The 15,130-nt window shown below is 41.5% G+C and overlaps 1 protein-coding gene across 13 annotated transcripts in view; it reads left to right on the forward strand.

The window, feature by feature from the left end:
- DTNA (dystrobrevin alpha) overlaps window positions 1-15,130 on the forward strand; it is a 366,042-nt gene that overhangs the window by 272,312 nt on the left and 78,600 nt on the right. For 9 of the 13 annotated variants that reach the window (XM_082258701.1, XM_082258699.1, XM_082258694.1 and 6 more), the window contains exons 10-11: window positions 8,338-8,418; window positions 13,340-13,429. In XM_082258701.1, the coding sequence (XP_082114827.1) occupies window positions 8,338-8,418; window positions 13,340-13,429 (171 nt within the window). The remainder of the gene's footprint in view (window positions 1-8,337; window positions 8,419-13,339; window positions 13,430-15,130) is intronic. The other 4 variants (XM_082258704.1, XM_082258693.1, XM_082258695.1 and 1 more) reach the window with 1 other exon arrangement.

Consider the following 15,130-nt stretch of genomic DNA (forward strand, 5'->3'; position numbering starts at 1 on the left):
CCATTTGCCAGTGGTTTTGGCACTGTGAGCAGGTGCCAGGTCGTGCTGAAAAATGAAATCTTCATCTCCATAAAGCTTTTCAGCAGATGGAAGCATGAAGTGCTCCAAAATCTCCTGATAGCTAGCTGCATTGACCCTGCCCTTGATAAAACACAGTAGACCAACACCAGCAGCTGACATGACACCCCAGACCATCACTGACTGTGGGTACTTGACACTGGACTTCAGGCATTTTGGCATTTCCCTCTCCCCAGTCTGGGTCCGGTCACCTCTTCTCGTTGTGCAGCGTTTTCTGACGCACTTTTTCCTTCCCACAGACTTCCCACTGAGGTGCCTTGATACAGCACTCTGGGAACAGCCTATTCGTTCAGAAATTTCTTTCTGTGTCTTACCCTCTTGCTTGAGGGTGTCAAAGATGGCCTTCTGGACAGCAGTCAGGTCGGCAGTCTTACCCATGATTGCGGTTTTGAGTAATGAACCAGGCAGGTGTTTAGAGTTAATTAGTTGATTCAGATGATTAGGTTAATAGCTCGTTTAGAGAACCTTTTCATGATATGCTAATTTTTTGAGATAGGAATTTGGGGTTTTCATGAGCTGTATGCCAAAATCATCAATATTAAAACAATAAAAGGCTTGCACTACTTCAGTTGTGTGTAATGAATCTAAAATATATGAAAGTCTAATGTTTATCAGTACATTACAGAAAATAATAAACTTTATCACAATATGCTAATTTTTTGAGAGGGACCTGTATATAGACAGGTGTGTGCATTTCAAATCATGCCCAATAACCAGATTTACCACAGGTGGACTTCAATCAAGTTGTAGAAACCTCTCAAGGATGATCAGTGGAAACCGGATGCATCTGAGCTCAATTTTGAGTGTGACGGCAAAGGCTGTGAATACTTATGTACATGTGATTTTTTTTTTTTTTTTTTCCTTTTTTTTTTTAATGCATTTGCAAAGATTTCAAACAAACTTCTTTCACTTTCATGTTGACATTGTGGGGTATTGTTTGTAGAATTTTGAGGAAAAAAATGAATTTAATCTATTTTGGAATAAGGCTGTATCATAACAAAATGTTGAAAAAGTTTAAGTGCTGTGAATACTTTCTGGATGCACTGTATATGCATGCTTCTTTTACAGGACAGTTAGTATAGGGCTTGGAATGGGAATGGGAGCAAGTTTATGCTTAGTTAGGTTTTGACTGGACTTACTTTACATCCACAAATATGCCTCATAGTGAACAATCCTTTGCCAGTTTGCCATTATCCTTCTATGCATGTTAGCTCACTAGATTTTAATGACACCAAAAAGAGAAATGGTACAAAATAATAGAAATTCAATACAGTTTAAAGTAGACCTAGTTACTTGTTGCCTTTCATATATATTTGTTTTGTTTGTTTTTTTCAATTCTATATAGTAGAAAAATGATCCATAATGGTGAAGTTTAATCTGCTTAAATTTTGCCTTCCCTGGTCCCTCCTTTCCCTCCTCAACAACCTGCTAATAAATATATTAAACAAAACCCTTCAATTTTCATTAAATACCATATTCTAGACCCTGTGACACCATCACTAGGTTTTTGGTGTTTTTTTTTGGTTCGCTGTGCAATGCTGACGGATCATGGCTGCCAGGAGAGGCTGGCAGGGAGCTGTACATGGCTTTCTGAAAATAAGGTGTGTTAACTTCTACATGTGATCCTGAGCCTCCATGATTGAAATAACTGAAATCCAATGAAAGAGGTGGGGTAGGTACAGTAAGGCTGTGGAGAAAAGATTGGGATGGCGCAGGATGTCCTCCATTCAGGAAATATGTCAGGCTTTATTAGACTTGCTGCAACTTTCTAGGAGGATGACAGCTGGGGGAGTCAGTGGTCAAGCAGGATCTGGGTGTTGTGGTAGATCATAGATGTAATAGTCGCATTAAATGTTAAGCTACAGTTTGAAAGTTAGCAATACTTTCTTGTGGCAAGAGCTGTAGACTGCAGAGAGTTCAGCGCCAGCTCACAAAAAAAGGATATTGGAGTACTGAAGAAAGCGCAGAGAAGGGCATCCAAACTCATAAGAGGCATTAAGGAACTCCCCTGTGAGGAAAGATTAGTTGAACTGAATCTATTCCCTGGTTGAGAAGAGGCAATTAAGGGGGGGGGGGGGAGTGGATCAACATGTATAAATACATAAGTGGTCCATATACAGTATCTCACGAAGTGAGTACACCCCTCACATTTTTCTAAATATTTTATTATATCTTTTCATGTGAGAACACTGAAGAAATTACACTTTGCTACAATGTAAAGTAGTGCATGAACAGCTTGTATAACAGTGTAAATTTGCTGTCCCCTGAAAAATAACTCCACACACAACCATTAATGTCTAAACCGTTGGCAACAAAAGTGAGTACACCTCTAAGTGGAAGTGTTCGAATTGGGCCCAAAGTGTCAATTATTTGTGTGGCCACCATTATTTTCCAGCACTGCCTTAACCCTCTTGGGCATGGAGTTCACCAAAGCTTCACAGGTTGCCACTAGAGTCCTCTTCTACTCCTCCATGATGACATCAAGGAGCTGGTGGATGTTAGAGACCTTGCAACTCCTCCACCTTCCGTTTAAGGATGCCCCACAGGTGCTCAATAGGGTTTAGGTCTGAAGACATGCTTGGCCAGTCCATTACCTTTACCCTCAGCTTCTTTAGCAAGGCAATGATCGTCTTGGAGGTGTGTTTGGGGTCGTTATCATATTGGAATACTGCCCTGTGGCCCAGTCTCCAAAGGGAGGTGATCATGCTTTGCTTCAGTATGTCACAGTACATGTTCGCATTCATGGTTCAGTCAATGAACTGTAGCTCCTCAGTGCTGGCAGCACTCATGCAGTCCCAGACCATGACACTCGCACCACCATGCTTAACCATAGGCAAGACACACTCGTCTTTGTACTCGCCAGGTTGCCACCACACACGCTTGACACCATCTGAACCAAATTTGTTTTTCTTGGTCATATCAGACCACAGGACTTTGTTCCAGTAATTCATGTCTTTAGTCTGCTTGTCTTTAGCGAACTGTTTGCTGGCTTTTTGTGCATCATCTTTAGAAAAGGCTACCTTCTGGGATAACAGCCACGCAGACCAATTTGATGCAGCGTGCGCGGCGTAAGGTCTGAGCACTGACAGGCTGACCCCCCACCCCTTCAATCTCTACAGCAATGCTGGCAGCACTCATACCTCTATTTCCCAAAGACAACCTCTGGATATGACAACAGAGTACGTGTACTCAATGTCTTTGGTCGACCATGGCGAGGCCTGTTCTGAGTGGAACCTGTCCTGTTAAACCACTGTATGTTCTTGGCCACCGTGCTGCAGCTCAGTTTCAAGGTCTTGGTGATATTCTTATAGCCTAGGCTATCTTTATGTAGAGCAACAATTCTTTTTTTCAGATCCAAGTTCTTTGCCATGAGGTGCCATGTTGACCTTCCAGTGATCAGTATGAGATAGTGGGAGCGATAACACCAAATGTAACACACCTGCTCCCCATTCACACATGAGACCTTCTAACACTAACAAATCACATGACACAAAGTAGGGGAAATGGCTAATTGGACCCAATTTGGGCATTGTCACTAAGGGGTGTACTCACTTTTGTTGTCAGCGGTTTTGACATTAATGGCTGTGTGTTTTAGTTATTTTGAGGGGACAGCAAATTTACACTGTTATGTTATACAAGCTGTACATTCACTACTTTACGTTGTAGCAAAGTGTCATTTCTTCAGTGTTACAGGAAAAGATATAATAAAATATTTACAAAAATGTGAGGGGTGTACTCACTTTTGTGAGATACTGTATTTGGAGTATTCTGTCCAGTTCTGGTCGCCAGTCCTCAGGAGGGATGTGTTTGAGCTGGAGAGAGTCCAGAGAAGGGCAACTAAACTAATTAGGGGATTGGAGGACCTTAATTATGAGGGGCGTCTGCAATTGCTTGATTTATTCTCCCTGGAGAAGAGATGCCTGAGAAGGGACATGATAGCAATTTATAAATACCTCAATGGTGATCTCAGCATAGAAAAAAAGCTATCCAGTCGAAAGGATTGCATGAGGACTCGAGGGCATACAATGCGATTAGAGGAGAAGCGTTTTAACCTCAGGCAACGCAGCGGATTCTTTACTGTTAGGGCTACAGGATTGTGGAATTCTCTACCACAAGAGGTAGTTTCTGCGGGAAGTATGGTTGCTTTCAAAAGACTCTTGGACGTACATCTCATTGATCAGAACATTCAGGGGTATGAGAGATGATTACAGCCACACACACCTACACAGGTTGAACTGGATGGACTATTGTCTTTATTCAACCTCAACTACTATGTAACCATAACTATGTATTTCCCCGGAGGAAAAGCACCTCCAGATTCAGAAAGGCTTCTTCACAGTAAAGTGGGGTACACACTAGTAGAAAATCTGCCGAAAATTCCCTTCCGATGTAAAATCGTACGATTTTCAGCTAGTGTGTACACAACTTTCAGCAGCCAATGCCGACATTTTCAACGAAAAAAAATGGAGGGACAAACACCAAAATTTTTATCGTCCGTCCCCAGACGACCAATTTTCGTATAATGTGTATGCAGTACATCCGCGAAAAATCGGATTAGAAAGACCACGCATGATCTGAAGTTGCTGACGACCCTGGAAGTCTAGGAACAAATGTCCCAAAAAAAAAATCGGACGAGAAATTTCGTGAACATTTATGCACTGTCAACTAAAAACGGTTATGACCGCTGAGCATGCGAGAGAAAAATCGGAGGATATTTCGTCCGATTTTTGTCAAGTGTGTACGAGCCTTAAGAGCTTTGAAAATGTGGAATATACTCCCTCGAGACCTAGCTCTGGCCAGCTCAGTAGATAGTAACAGGATACTAACATTTATAGGTAATTAGACTGGGGATTTTTGGGCCAGGGAATATCGGATTGGCTCCTGTTGGATTAGATAAGGTTTTTTTTCCCCTGCTGGAACAAAGTGGATCATGCTTTTATAGGTTTTTTTTTTTTTTTTGCCTTCCCTTGATCAACTGTTGGTACTGGATTGTGTATATAAAGGGTTTTTGATTTGTTTGTTTTTTGCTATTGGTTGAACTCGATGGTCTTTTAACCTGACTATGTAACATCTTATACACACTGTGAGAAGCTTCCAGTGTGCAGTGAAATCAGAGTAAGCAAGTTTAGTACAAGAGAGGAGCCTGTAAAACTGTGCAAGATAGAGGGTAGGGCTAGAGTTGATCTTTAATCAGACTACAGAGTAGTGTTTTAAGTTTATTTATGCTACATTTGTTATCATGCCCAAACACAAACGAAAAAAAAAATAACCTGAGCGTTTCCTGATAATCAAAGTTGTGCTTTGTACGGTTTTTATTGGTTTACAATGATGCATGGAAACGGTTTCCTCTCCTCAATAAAAAATGTTTATTAGTTAAAAAGCAGATGCGTATACATAATAAGTATATATAGATATATATATGCTTATATATCTTTTCCACTTTCTTGCTGCAAAAGGGACACTTGGTAAGTATTGTGATGTGTAATACATATAGTGTTTATTTTCTTATTGACTTCAATTCATTCTGTACATGCAGACATTGTTATCCTGTAGAAATTGTACTGTGTGTAAAGTTTTAATATAGACTTTTTATTTAAAGTGATACAAGAGCATGTTTTCTCTCTCTCTATATCTATCTATCTATCTATCTATCTATCTATCTATCTATCTATCTATCTATCTATCTATCTATCTATCTATCTATCTATCTATCTATCTATCTATCTATCTATCTATCTATCTATCTATCTATCTATCTATATATCCCTGCATTTCTGCCAGATAATGCACCACTTTACCCATAAAACTGTTGCAATTACAAATGTTTAGGCATTTTCATGTTTATTTCTTTTTGTTTTTTTCATTTGTATTGCTATGACACAAAAAAGTGGAGAAACAAAGAGCCCAATCTGACACATTCCATGCAAGACTCCAAAAATGGACTTGACAAAAATTGTCACGTTCTCAAAATTGTAAGAAATAATTGCATTTCAAGTTTGTGATGCTCCTGTAATTTGTAATTAAACTCACCTGTATCAATTAACAGGTGCTAACAGTATAGAAATCACACCGCCAGCCAGTTAAAATGGTGAAAAATTGGCTCAACCTTTCCGTTGTTGTGTGTCTCTGTGTGCCACACGGAGCATGGAAAAGAGAAAGAGCAGCAAAGAATTGTCTGAGGATTTGAGAACAAAAATTGTGGAAAACCATGAACAATCTCAAGGTTACAAGTCCATCTCCAGAGATCCTAATGTTCCTGTGTCCACTGTGCACAACATTGTCATGAAGTTTACAGCCCATGGCACTGTAGCTAATCTCCCTGGACATGGACCAAAAAGAAAAATTAATCCAAAATTGCAAAGAAGGATTGTTCAAATGGTGGATAAAGAGCCTCGATCAACTTTCAGACAAATTCAAGCTGACCCCCAGGCACAGGGTACAACTGCATCAGCCCGGGCTATACATCTCCATCTGATTGAAAAGAGACGCTATGGTAGGTCACCCAGGAGGACCCCACTGCTGACACAGAAGCATAAAAAAGCCAGATTGGAGTTTGCCAAAACTTACCTGAGGAAGCCAAAGCCTGTGAATGTGCTGTGGATAGACGAAACAAAATACAGCATTTTGGTAAAGCCCATTATTCTACTGTTTTCAGAAAAATAAATAAGGCCTTTAAATAAAAGAACACAGTCCCTACAGTCAAACATGGTGGAGGTAACTGATGTTTTGGGGTTACTTTGCTGCTTCAGGCACTGGATTTCTTGACTGTGTTCATGTAATTTTAAAATCTGAAGACTACCAAAGAATTCTCGGGTGCAATGTAGGGCCCAGTGTCAGAAGGTTGGATCTTAGTCAGAGGTTATGGGTCTTACAGCAGGACAATAACCCAAAGCACACTTCAAAAAGCACCCAGGAATGGTTTAAGACTAAGCGCTGGAGAGTACTGAACTGGCCAGCAATGAGTCCAGATCTAAATGCCATAGAGCACCTGTCGAGAGATTTCAAAAAAGCTGGGAAAAGCAACCCTTCCAATCTTTGAGACCTGGAGCAGTTGGTGAAAGAGTGGTCCAAATTTCCGGTAGAGAGGTGTAGGAAACTCATTGTTTACAGAAAGTGATTGATTTCAGTTATTTTTTTTTTGGAGTGTGCTACCATATATTACATTGAGGGTGCCAATCATTTTGTCCAGTCAATCTTTGGAGTTTTGCATGGAATGTGTCAGATTTGGTGTGTGTGCGTGTATATGTAAATGTATGTATATATGTATTCTGCATATTTTTTGCATTTGTGAGAAATAATTAGGACCCTTCTTGAGATTCTTTTTTTTTTTTTTTAAACAATTGACGCTAAACTCGTATTGTAGAGTTGGTTTTTGAGGAGGTTGGCAATTGATTTTGCAGCAAATGGCAGAATCTGTGCTTGTGGAATAAGGCCGGCCATAGATGGTTCAAATCTTGGACGGTTCAACAGAAACCGGCTGAGATTCGAACAATGTGTAGGCAGGCTGAATGTGCCAAGTTGATCGATCAACTTGGGTACAACCAGCCTGAAAGATTCACTTGCAATTATAACTAGCGGCTGCTATAGCCATTAGCAATATTCACTGTCTTCTCCTGGCGGGGACAGCTTCCCCCCCCCCCCCCTTCCGCCAGGAGCAGACAATTGCTCAGCAGGAGAGAATTCCTGGTCAGCACTGTCTGTCGGTTGCAGGAATAACTTGCCCCGTCTATGGCTAGCCTAAAGCTGGCCATAGATGGATCAAAATGCCACCGGTTCAGCAGAGACCGGCAATACTTCGATCTAATGATTGACTTCTGTCTAACAGGAATGTTGGAAGACTTTTGTCGCTCAGTGGCTGCACCACTGATAAGTGTGTTCTGAGAGTAGAGAAGTCTCGCGGCCTGAATACAATGGAACAGCAGGGAGGATTCCTCCTTGTGTGGATGGGAGACTCCATTGATTTTATTTATTTGTTTTTTTCTGGTCAGCCCACTGGCTGGTCATCTATGGCCAGCTTTAGAGTAGATCAGCAGTGTACAAGTTGTAATTTACTATTCCATATAGGCTTTAACTTTTAGTAGTTTTGGGTTCTTGAATCATAATGTTTGACATAATTATATTGGATCATAGAGGAAAGAACACCTTTTGGAAGCCTCAGATCAATATCAAAAGGACAGTTTTGACCTCAACAAGCAAAATGCTAAGCAGTTATAAATGAAATTATTAATATGAAGGATTGTTCCTGTCTGCTTCCCATAGGCCTCCCAGACCTGTTACCAGCATGAATGACACACTCTTCTCCCACTCTGTTCCCTCAGGAAGTCACTTTTCAAACAAAATGTAAGTACTTTAGGATTTTTATTTTGCCATTCATTTCTGTACGTATGTTACCTTGGAAAGCTAAAAAGATATCTAGTGTAAAAAGTGCAATTAGATAGTGTCATTTTGTCCAAACAGTCCTTTATTTGGATTTATGTAACAAAAGTTTTCTTAGTAAAGTGTATCCAGACTACTGAACTGATAATATTTAAAAATGTGTTTAGTGTCTCAGTCAAATCCTTGAGTAAATGAACATACATCTATCAATTTAATTTGTCTCTTTAGCCTTGTATTAAACATTGCCTTATGCAAAAGTGAAACTGGCACCATTACTTAGCTTAAAGTAGTATTAAACAATCAGTGGTTTTTTTTAGCTTAATATGTTGAGCGCAATAAAATATCTTTCCCCAAAAAAATATTTGTTACAATTCTTACCCCAGCTGGCTCCTTCTCTCTGTGCTGTTTCCCTAAACTTCTAATTTTCACAGAAAAAAACCTAACGGTGGACCTTGCAGTCTTCAGTTAATCTGCTAGTTTGGAGAAGGGAGGGGGGAGGAGCAGGAGAGTGCCTTGCCATCCAAGGCTCTGGGGCTGTTTGTTTCTGTTGATGCACACATTGTAGGGAGGCACAACTCTAATCCCTACTTACAAGGGTGACTCCATAGGATGCTGCAAGGAAAAATCCTAAAACAGGAATTCTAGGACAGTGATCATGGTACCAGTCTAACATAGGCAAGAATTAAAAAAAAGATGCCTACCCGGTAAATGTTTAAATAAGCTGCTGATTAAAAACTGAGGTTTTGTATTCTGTACAATGGTGACTTGCCTTTGTATCAGATTGAGGCATTATCCAAAGTGCTATTTCAGGCTCGTAATTTGCTTCTTCAGCATTGGAAGCTAGAGACTCCCCCAACTAGAAAGGAGTGGATAAGTGTTGTAGGGAACACTCTACGCTGTAACAAGTTAATATACCTCCACCGTAGATGCCCAGTAAAGTTGTGGGAACCCTGGTTGGCTTCCCCAGGTCTGACTTCACTGGATTTGAGGGTAGTACATACTTGCCTGAAAATCAAGCTTGAAACCGTCCTGTGTCCTGAGCTGGAAATTACTGAGGTTTATACCTCCTCTGGATATTTGTTTCCTGTCAGCTGATTCACTGTATGTACACCACTGTGCCTTCTTGTGCCTCTTTTTGTACTCTATATTGCTTTTGCTATGGCTATTGGCTGTTACACTGAAACATTTTTTTGTTTTGCTTTCTTTCAAGAACGGTGTGTCTGACAGCCCATTCAGACTGGCGTGACACGACTTTGTGGGGTGACCTGTGAAGTCGCGATGCACAGCGTGCACCGCGACTTCGGCACGACTTGCATGGACTTCATATAATTGAAGTCAATGCAAGTCGCCTCCAGGTCGCCCCAAAGTATTACAGGACCCTTTTTCTAAGTCGGAGCGACTTGTGTCGCTCCTATTAGAACGGGTCCTGTACTACTCAATGGCGAGCACAGCGTGCACAGCGTGCACCGCGACTTCGGCACGACTTGCATGGACTTCATATAATTGAAGTCAATACAAGTCGCCTCCAGGTCGCCCCAAAGTATTACAGGACCCTTTTTCTAAGTCGGAGCGACTTGTGTCGCTCCTATTAGAACGGGTCCTGTACTACTCAATGGCGAGCGACCGACCGCGACTTGTCAGGCGACCAAGTCGCCTGACAAGTTGCGCTAGTCTGAATGGACTCTGAAAGTTGTCTTTTTTTTTTTTTTTTATAAATTGCATTCTTTGGCTGGCCCGACCCATTGTATGGTTACCCGATTGTGTGTGGGTCTGATGTCACGCAGGTAACGTTCTGCACACTTTGAATTATGCATCATACAAACCTGATTCCAAAAAAGTTGGGACACTGTACAGATTGTGAATAAAAACAGAATGCAATTATGTGGAAGTTTCAAATTTCAATATTTTATTCAGAATACAACATAGATGACATATCAAATGTTTAAACTGAGAAAATGTATAATTTTAAGGGAAAAAGTTTGATTTTAAATTTCATGGCATCAACACATCTCAAAAAAGTTGGAACAAGGCCATGTTTACCACTATGTGGCATCCTTTTTATAACAGTCTGCAAATGTCTGGGGACTGAGGAGAAAAGTTGCTCAAGTTTAAGAATAGGAATGTTGTCCCATTCTTGTCAAATACAGGCTTCTAGTTGCTCAACTGTCTTAGGTCTTCTTTGTCGCATCTTCCTCTTTATGGTGCGCCAGATGTTTTCTATGGGTGGAAGATCTGGACTGCAGGCTGGCCATTTCAGTACCCAGAGCCTTCTTCTACGCAGCCATGATGTTGTAATTGATGCAGTATGTGGTCTGGCATTGTCATGTTGGAAAATGCAAGGTCTTCCCTGAAAGAGACGATGTCTGGATGGGAGCATATGTTGTTCTAGAACTTGTATATACCTTTCAGCATTGATGGTGCCTTTCCAGATGTGTAAGCTGCCCATGCCACACGCACTCATGCAACCCCATACCGTCAGAGATGCAGGCTTCTGAATTGAGCGCTGATAACTTGGGTTGTCCTTGTCCTCTTGAGTCCGGATGACATGGCATCCCAGTTTTCCAAAAAGAACTTCAAATTTTGATTCGTCTAACCACCGACCAGTTTTCCACTTTGCCACAGTCCATTTTAAATGAGACTTGGCCCAGAGAAAATGCCTGAGCTTCTGGATCATATTTAGATATGGCTTCTTTTTTGGCCTATAGAGTTTTAGCCGGCAACGGCGAATGGCACAGTGGATTGTGTTCACCGACAATGTTTTCTGGAAGTATTCCTGAGCCCATGTTGTGATTTCCATTACAGTAGCATTCCTGTATGTGATGCAATGCCGTCTAAGGGCCCGAAGATCATGGGCATCCAGTATGGTTTTCCGGCCATGACCCTTAAGCACAGAGATTGTTCCGGATTCTCTGAATCTTTGGATGATATTATGCACTGTAGATCATGATAACTTCAAACTCTTTGCAATTTTTCTCTGAGAAACTCCTTTTTGATATTGCTCCAATATTTTTCACTGCAGCATTGGGGGAATTGGTGATCCTCTGCGCATCTTGACTTCTGGGGGGCACTGCCACTCTGAGAGGCTCTTTTTATACCCAATCATGTTGTAAATTGACCTAATAAGTTGCAAATTGGTCCTCCAGCTATTCCTTATATGTACATTTAACTTTTCCGGCCTCTTATTGCTACCTGTCCCAACTTTTTTGGAATGTGTAGCTCTCATGAAATCCAAAATGAGCCAATATTTGGCATGACATTTCAAAATGTTTCGCTTTCAACATTTGATATGTTATCTATATTATATTGTGAATAAAATATACGTTTATGAGATTTGTAAATTATTCCATTCCTTTTATACTCACAATTTGTACAGTGTCCCAACTTTCTTGGAATTGGGTTTGTACATATATACTACTTTAGCTTTTATATTTTCCTAATATGTACACATGCAAAATAAAAACACTACAATTATGCTGCATCAAGCATATTTCCGTGCTTAGTGACCGAACTATAAGTTCATGCTGACTGCTTCAAATGAAATCACTATGCAGACCGCTTGCTTGCTTGCTTTTAATAAGAAAAGCACAAAGCAACAGAATGATTATGATCCTATCCAGACAATTTAACAATCCTGTTAAACATAGATGTATTCCAACTGGGAAGTTTAAAAGAGGTAGCAGGAAGGAAGCATTGAGTATGGAAGAGGAAGTAGATGAAATGGAAGAAGAATTAGAAGGAGGTAAGGAGGAATGAAGCAGAATGGAAGAAGTAGCGAAGAGGAATAAGGCAGTATGGAAGAAGACGGTAAAAGCCAGTATGGAGGAAGAGCAAATAAATAGTACTGAAGTCAGAATGATAAAGCAGAATGGACGTAAAATGAATGATGCAATATGGAAAGAGGAGATGAGAGGAATGCAGTAATGTCTAAGGAGGAGAAAATCAGAAAGTAATCAATGGATGTAGAAGGATGAAGTAGACAAAATGAAAGAGGGAAAGAGCAATGGAGCTGTATAGAAGAAAGGGATACTGGTAGCATTTAGAGCAGAAAGAGAAAATGGTGGCAGGAAAGGAGCAGTGACAATAAGAAGGATAATTAATATGGAATAGGAATTGGAATGTATGGAAGAGGGAGGTAGGAAGAGGATAATAATAATATAGAAGAAAGTGGTAGTAGTAAGGGAGTTGTAAGAAAAAAGTGTTAGTGGGAAGAGAGTAGTAAGTGTATGGAAAGAGGTATGTGGTGGGTGACATGTAATAGGGAGACTAAAGGTAAAAAGGGGGACATTTAGCAGAGGTTTGGGAGCAGGCAGGAATAATGCTAAAGGACTGTAAGTGCCGGTTCACACTATTGCAATCACAGACATAGCATATGATTTGGAGCGCACTACTCCTAAAATCACATGCGATGACTGTGCGGTGCGAGTTCAGCCATACAGTTTGTATGGCTGAATTGGCACCGTAATCGCAGTGAACACGCACAGGACCCTTTTTTTGGTCCGCAGTAGAATTGGATCGAATGGTGGTTCACACCAGTGCGATCCGATTCCTGTGCAAACTGTCAGATCGCACTCTGATATGCGATCTGATCTGGGGGTGTCGGTAACTTCAAATTGACACCCCCAGCGTATGGCTGTATATTCGCAGTGTTCCCGCATCGCAATAGTGTGAACCGGCACTAAGGGAAGAAATTGCATTGCTAGAAGGCATAAGGTCATTAGTAAGAATGATGTAGAACATATGTAAAAATGAATAATTCCTTAAAATGGACACCTTTTTACCATGTTAACACTGTGTTGCATTGTGGAAGCTTTTTTTGCACTTACGCCTTAAACATGCATGTGACTCTTACAACGTAATTGTAGATTCCATTGTTTGACTCATTCAGGTTACTTGACACTGTAAGCCTAACTAGTCCTGTAACAGATGAGCATTCACTGATAAAGCTGTATGCAAGCCAACTGCAGAGCATTCCACGGTCAGTATGAGAAATCCAAATACTAACCTAGCTAGTGCTTTTGACTGCGCACTAAACCATTTCTATGTTTACCTGATTCTTTTAGCCTGTACCCTAGTAGTTTATGTCTTGCTGAAATACGATAAACTACAAAGAAAATTGGCTACAGTGTAGGTTTGTCCTTTCATTAAAATTTCTTAAAACGAGACAGGTAAAGTAAATCTGGTATTCTTCTCGTATATGATTTTGTCCCTCAGAAATGTACAAAATATTTTGCGTTTTTTCTCTGGGCCAGCATAAGAACTCTTAGAATTAGAAGTGAAATAGTATTCCTCTGTCGCTCATTGACAGACGTAGTCCTCTTTGATTCACATCAATAGGGTTATGCTGCCTCCGCAGGAGTAGGACTAGGCAGAAAGAAAAAACGTTCTGGCTCCACCCCAGGGGCAGTCCCAGAGGGCATATCCTCCCCCTCTCTGCTACAGGGAATCAGTTTTTTTCTGTCTAGTCAGGAGTAAGGACCTAAGTTCCTTGCTGGGATCTTTTTGGTCCTGGCAAGATTTTTTAGAAATATATTTTTAGGTAGTTTCTCCAGTTTTTTTCCTGTGAGATCTTCAAGCATAAATGTTTCCCTTTCCTCTCTATGAGGCGTTTTGGGATATGGGCCCCTCCATACATGGTCGGAGTCTTTCTGACACTAAAAGTCCCCCTTGTAATGCAGAATGTGTTCGGTGGGCAAGCAGGTTACCGATAAATGTACTGGAACTGAGAGCGATCAGACTTTGTCTGATTCACTGGACCGAGCAGCTCCAGGGCAGCCCGGTTCGGATCCAGTCGGACAACGCCACTGCCATGGCTTATGTCAATCACCAAGGGGGCACCAAGAGTGTCCGGGCGGCCAAGGAAGTGGCTTGCATTCTTCGCTGGGCGGAACGGTTTGTTCCAGCTATCTCTGCGGTGTTCATTCCAGGGGTGGAGAATTGGCAGGCAGATTATCTCAGCCGTCAGACTCTGGATCAGGGGGAATGGTCCCTCCATCCAGAAGTTTTCCACCAGTTGTGCCTACGTTGGGGCACCCCGGATGTGGATCTGTTGGCATCTCGATTCAACAGGAAAGTACGGAGATTTGTGGCTCGCTCCCGTGATCCTCTAGCAGAGACCGCAGACGCTCTGGTCGCCCCGTAGGGGCAATACCAGCTAATGTATGCCTTCCCTCCTCTCGGGTTACTGCCAAGACTTCTTCGCAGGATAGAGGGGGAAGGAATTCCAGTAATCCTGGTAGCTCCGGACTGGCCTCGTCGAGCCTGGTACGCCGACTTGGTCAGGCTGGTTGCGGACGTTCCGTGGCGACTTCCTCTCAGAGAAGACCTACTGTCTCAGGGACCGATCTTCCATCCTGCTTTACGATCGCTGGCTTTAACGGCCTGGCTATTGAGACCCAGGTGCTGAAGGACAAGGGATTGTCAGCTTCAGTTATTCCTACTCTAGTTAAAGCAAGGAAAGCGACTTCCAGAAAGATTTATCATCGCACATGGAAGTCCTACATTGCATGGTGTGAACCTCTGGGGTTCCACCCACGTTCTTATTCGGTTAGTCGAATATTAGCCTTTCTGCAACAAGGGGTTGAGCAGAAACTGGTCTTGAGCACTATCAAGGGTCAGGTTTCAGCATTAGCTATCTTCTTTCAGAAACCTTTGGCTACTCATTCCTTGGTGCGGAATT

The sequence above is a fragment of the Pelophylax lessonae genome (assembly GCF_965119305.1).
Source record: "Pelophylax lessonae genome assembly, chromosome: 5".
NCBI classification, from domain to species: domain Eukaryota; kingdom Metazoa; phylum Chordata; class Amphibia; order Anura; family Ranidae; genus Pelophylax; species Pelophylax lessonae.